Source organism: Ruditapes philippinarum, unplaced genomic scaffold (assembly GCF_026571515.1).
Source record: "Ruditapes philippinarum isolate M1 unplaced genomic scaffold, ASM2657151v2 ctg10211_1_1_1_1, whole genome shotgun sequence".
Classification (NCBI taxonomy): Eukaryota; Metazoa; Mollusca; class Bivalvia; order Venerida; family Veneridae; genus Ruditapes; species Ruditapes philippinarum.
In genome coordinates, this window is record NW_026860087.1 from 28,172 (window position 1) to 34,171 (window position 6,000).

A 6,000-nucleotide genomic window follows, 5' to 3' on the forward strand; every position below is an offset into this window, starting at 1 on the left:
TCGACAAAGCCAGTCACTGTGTATTGCTAGTAGTCATCTTACTGGTAAAATGATAAGCGAGTCGGCGTTGACTAAAATATATGTATTGCTGATTTAAGATTATGATGTATTATTGATGATTATTATGTTGTTGTTGTTGTTGTTGTTCATGGTGATGATGATGATGTATTATTAACGTTGACGAAAGTAGGTTAAGACGACGATGATAACGTTAGTTTACAGTGAAAAGTGTGTGACATTTAAGGTCAGGCATTTACTACATAATTGCAGAAACGTATATGGCGCATACAGTGATTGTGATTGATTCGACCGAATATGTCCTACATGTGTGCAATATATACGGTCCGACATAGCTCAGAGTTTAATTCACATTGCTCTGTAGCCCTGATGATTTCGGGGACGATTTTTAACATAGCGGGGATTACAACAATATAATGCTTTAAATGTATTGAAATTGCTTTTGAATGATTTCTCTCACAAGAACATATGTGCACAACAAGAAATTTAACAAACAAACCCATGATTTGCTCTTAAATTGATGCAATGTTGGTATATTCCACTTTCGCACTCCGTTGCTGCCGATACACAAATCATTAGATCCGTTTCGTTTTTAATCATCCCGAGAGTCATCACGTGACCGTTGTTAATAGACCGGACACTCAGATTTGCAAACTGAAAGGCGTTTAAACGCTTTTGCCACGAAATTGGAGGAAATATATATTTCAAACGAATTGCCAAGTCAAAGGACACATCAATGTATCACAGATTCTGCTTAAATGTCCCTAACACGCAGGTAACAAAAAATTATCTGTGCGTGAAAATGTACTTTTTTGTGACATTCGACCAAAGCTCAGTGGAGCACCTTTAATCACGGTTCAGGACTGTTCACTATATATGGGAGAAAATGTGTAAGCGGCCGGATAGCTAAGTCGGTAGAGCTACGAAACGTACAAGGTCCCAAAGTTCGAGTCCCGGTCAGGTTGCATATTTTTCTCATCCCGTGACACTCTGATCATGCATCTTCAGATATGAAAGTATTAACTGGCTTTAATTCGAAGTAAACGAGAAAATAAAAGAAAACTAGATACATCTCATAATAACGATATACTTAGCCGGTATACGAGCTATATTTTGATGTGTGTAAATACGAGATATAAAGATAGATGATTATCATTTCTATACAAACTTTTTTATAATTTAGTAATCATTTCTACGCATGGCACTTTTTGTTATCATTTTAATAATGTAACTGTAACATATGTACAAAGTTTACAAATAAGATAATAAGTGCCCCTTATTGGTCAAACAACCTCCTTAATGTCATTGTAACATATGTACAAACTTTACAAAATAAGATAATAGATGCCCCTTCTAGGTCATACTACCTTATATAAACTGACTGATAAACCGGTAAATTGTCTCATTTGCAATAAAATGCAAAGGGGCATTTTATAATAGGCAGCATTCCATATTTGGTGTTTTTTCTTTGACAATATATCGATATGTGGTCACGATTTAAAATAATTACCCTTTGCATTTTGTGTTTTGTTTTGATAGATTTAGCCATTGTATTGGCACTTGTTTGGTCTATGCCGGACTTACCTTCACCTGTGTTTAATAATAAAATTTGTTTCCCTGCTGGAAAGGGACATTTAGTTTGCGATGATACACCACGGAGATTTAGTGGTTACCTAAATAAGGTAAGTGAAGGGATGAACGATGAGTAAAAAATGAGTTCACGGTTAAACTTAATATTTCAATTTTGTCGGTTGCACACGGGAACACGGTGCAGGTGTCCGTTATTCGTCTTTGACTTCGACCACGTGACATCCTGTATTATGACATGTGTACGACTGAATAATTATGGAATCTACGGAAGCCAAAATGTTCCATTCTTCACTATAGTCGTTCATATGCATCAATTAGTATGCATTAATTTGAGTTTTTACACTATAAAATAAGACAAAAATTTGTATATGTTTTTACAATAATATATATTGCAGATTAAAATTCGAATTAAAGCGTTGAATTCTATACATATATTAAAAGGTATTTAAAGTTTTAATGTTTTTTTTTTTAAACTTTATTGTCTGTATTGAAATTCTGTGATGATCATACATCAAAGGAAGGATTCTTCAAAAATTTTAAAATGCATTTCCAGCTAGCATATTTTGAATTTCCCTTTTTATTTAAACTGTTTTCTAAAATATGTTATCAACATGCTTGCATATTACAGATAATTCAAGTCAGTTATGACAAAGTGAAAAGGATGGACAAAGAGCAGCATCAAAAGTTCTTGACGGAAAACAGAGGTCATTTTATGGCAATTTATTATACGTACTTTTGGGATATGAAGCCATCTACTGCTAAAGTTACCGGAAAAGAACACCCAGTCAATACAAAAGGTATGTATTTAGAATATAATTATATCAATATGATGGCTTTTCTTCACTTTTATCAGACCATTTTATCGAAAGTACCTTATAATAAAACGCTTAAAATATGATCAATATAATAATGGTTGGCTGACCAGTGGGAGTCGGTGAAAAGCAGCGGTAACATTCGAAACTTTCGGAAATCACTAAACGGCAAAATCGAAAATAATGTAGGTCCGGCATTTTATATTGAGACCATCGATATATTATACATGATATAATTTTCAATGTTGATCACTTTCGGTTATCAGTTACGACATTGAAAAGTAGGTTAAAAAAACTTACTTCTAGATAAAAAGAAATTATTTATGATAATTAAATTTGTCAAATCGTAAATATATATTAAGTGACATGATAATACTGCTTATTTTTTCATTGTCAAAAGTAAAATTATTTTGCCGTCGGTCCGAAAATCAAGCATTCTACAGTTCATAGATTACGATTTTAAATGGAAAACCAAGTTCGTAAACGAATTTTAACATGCAAATGAAGACTATAATCAGCTCGTGTATGCGCTACGTCACAGAGATATGAGGTTTTCTTGTGCAAACACACCTTAACCGTTTTATCTTCACGCTGTCAGAAAAAAAGTTATCATAAAACGATCATCCGTTACAATGCGGAAATATAAGTAGGACTGCATTTTATAGCCATGTTTGTTGATTTAATATTGATGTATTTTTTTATACTGGTGATCCGAATGCGGAGTTGTTGATGCAAACAGAAATTGTATTTCCGATTTCGCACAATGAGGTTGCCGATATTTATGCTTATAAAACTCACTTTGATTGTCTGGACACCAAAATAAGATCTGGAGTCGATATGAAACCAAATTTATTAATGAAATGTCGCTATTCTTGTTTTTCTCAAATTTATTAAATACAGCTTTACATGAAAAAGACTGTTTCACTTTTTTTTATAAACTTAAAGTTACAAGTAACTTCCGATTGATATTTATAGGAATTTTCTTGGATCACGTGAGTTTTTTTATCGTTCATGTGAATTAAATATTTAAACAAAAATGGAATTAAGGTAAAATGTAAATTTATTATGACTTTGAGAATAATGTCACTTTGAAATACTTTATAATTATAACATTGTATTCTTTTTTCCCTATTCAAATGAATTTATAATAGAAATGCAAAATTATATAGAAAAATTGCTATTAAATTTTTTAATTTTGTGATAAATAATAAAATTGATATTTCGTTAAAAAAACAAACAAGGTTCTAATTTCATACAAAAATTATAAACTTCATTCCGAACACAAGTAAAACAAACTCGTTCATTTTTCAGCGACTGATAAGAGTTGCAAACAGTCATATAACTATGAAATGCTATGTTTTGTTGGACTGTCTGTTAGGAATTAGGTTGGCTAAAATTCGACATGAAGGTACGTATACTAGTAAATACCTATTAGGAATATCAGAACCATAGAATTTGAGTTTTTGCAACGTTAAGATCTTAGTAAACATTAACAATTTGCAGAAGAATATTTAGAATGAATCTATTACGGTGTTAAAACAAAATTAACATGAAAATTACTGCATGAAGTACATAAAAAATGAAATAAAAAGTAAGTCTCATATTGCAAAATTATTTAATTTGGCTCGGTTTGCATTTGTAATATCTGAAATTATCGTTAAATATGATAAAATAATGATGATTTGTAAAGAATATTCGACTTATTTTTCTGTCATATCTTCTTTCTCATAAGTGCGGACAATTGGTAATGGAAAGTTTGGATTGTGCGACGGTTGTCACCAGCCACGTGATATTGTACGTTTGGTGAGTTGTCGGCCTTACAAACATTTTCTGTGTCATTCATGTTTCGAGCGACTTTACGATTGTCCTGAGTGTAATACGTCGATTAGAGCATTCATGTAAGGTATCTACGTTATTGCTAAAGTCATGATCTTCAAAACCCACAAACCTGCTCAATGTAAAATACTTGCCTGCTTTTTTCGCTGAGAGGAGAAATAAATGTCGCTTTAAAACATTTATTTCAGCGCTTCAGTGGAAGGAAAAATACATAAAGTTACATATACATTGACCATACAAATTTTCAAGTTTTCCCCTAACCATCCCATCATATGCGGTTCTGCGGAATTGAGTCTGGTCCCCACAGGGGCCAGCTGGATTTGGCCAGATATGAGCTGTATAGTACGATTTTCGGCTCAACGTCAGCAAATACCGGAGTATTCCCGACGGACACACCTATACCCGCGGACACCCGGTCAGACCCCCTAACCATCCCACCATATCCGGTTCTGCGGAATTGAGTCTGGTCCCCACAGGGGCCAGCCGAAATTGGCCAGATATGAGCTGTGTAGTACGATTTTCGGCTCAATGTCGGCAAAATACCAGAGTATTCCGACGGACCACACCTTAACCCCGGACACCGGTCAGACCCCCTAAAACCATCCACCATAGCAGTTCTGCGGAATTGAGTCTGGTCCCACAGGTGCAAGCCGGAATTGGCCAGATATGAGCTGTATAGTACGATTTTCGGCTAAACGTCGGCAAAATACCAGAGTATTCCCGCACGGACACACCTATACCCGCGGACACCCGGTCAGACCCCCTAACGATCCCACCATATGCGGTTTCTGCGTAATTGAGTCTGGTCCCCACAGGGCCAGCTGGATTTGGCCAGATATGAAGCTGTATAGTACGATTTCGGCTCAACGTCGGCAAAATACCAGAATATTCCCGCGCGGCACCACCTATATCCGAGGGACACCCTGGGGTCAGACCCCCTAACCATCCCACCATATGCAGTTCTGCGGAATTGAGTCTGGTCCCGCAGGGGCCGGCCGGAATTGGCCAGATATTTTGAGCTGTATAATACGATTTTCGGCTCAACGTCGGCAAAATACCAGAGTATTCTCGACGGACACACCTATACCCGCGGACACCAGGTCAGACCCCCTAACCATCCCACCATATGCAGTTCTGCGTAATTGAGTCTGGTCCCCCCACAGGGCCAGCCGAATGGGCCAGATATGAGCTGTATAGTACGATTTAGGCTCAACGTCGGCAAAATACCAGAGTATTCTCGACGGACACACCTATACCCGCGGACAAACCGGTCAGACCCACTAACCTTCCACCATATCCCGTTGTGCGGGAATTGAGTCTGGTCCCCACAGGGGCCAGCCGGAATTGGCCAGATATGAGGTGTATAGTACGATTTTCGGTCAACGTCGGGGCAAAAATACCAGAGTATTCCCGAAGGACACACCTATACCCGCGGACACACCAGGTCAGACCTCCTAACCATCAAACCATATGCGGTTCTGCGGAATTGAGTCTGGTCCCCACAGGGGCCAGCTGGATTTGGCCAGATATGAGCTGTATAGTACGATTTTCGGCTCAAGTCGGCAAAATACCAGAGTTTTCCCGACGGACACAACTATAGCCTCGGACACCCGGTCAGACCTCCTAATCATCCCACCATTGCGGTTCTGAGGCATGAGTCTGGTCCCCCACAGGGTCAGCCGGAATTGGCCAGATATGAGCTGTAAAGTATGATTTTCGGCTCAAACGTCGGCAAAAAACCAGA

At 37.3% G+C, this 6,000-nt stretch overlaps 1 protein-coding gene across 1 annotated transcript; it reads left to right on the plus strand.

Annotated features, from left to right (window-relative positions):
• Window positions 1-1,375: 1,375 nt before the first annotated feature.
• Window positions 1,376-2,476, plus strand: LOC132758837 (uncharacterized; the record flags this gene model as incomplete). The annotated part of the gene is made up of 2 exons (XM_060750538.1): window positions 1,376-1,700; window positions 2,237-2,476. Coding segments are annotated over exons 1-2 (438 nt in total), but the record flags the coding sequence as incomplete, so codon positions are not given.
• Window positions 2,477-6,000: the final 3,524 nt, after the last annotated feature.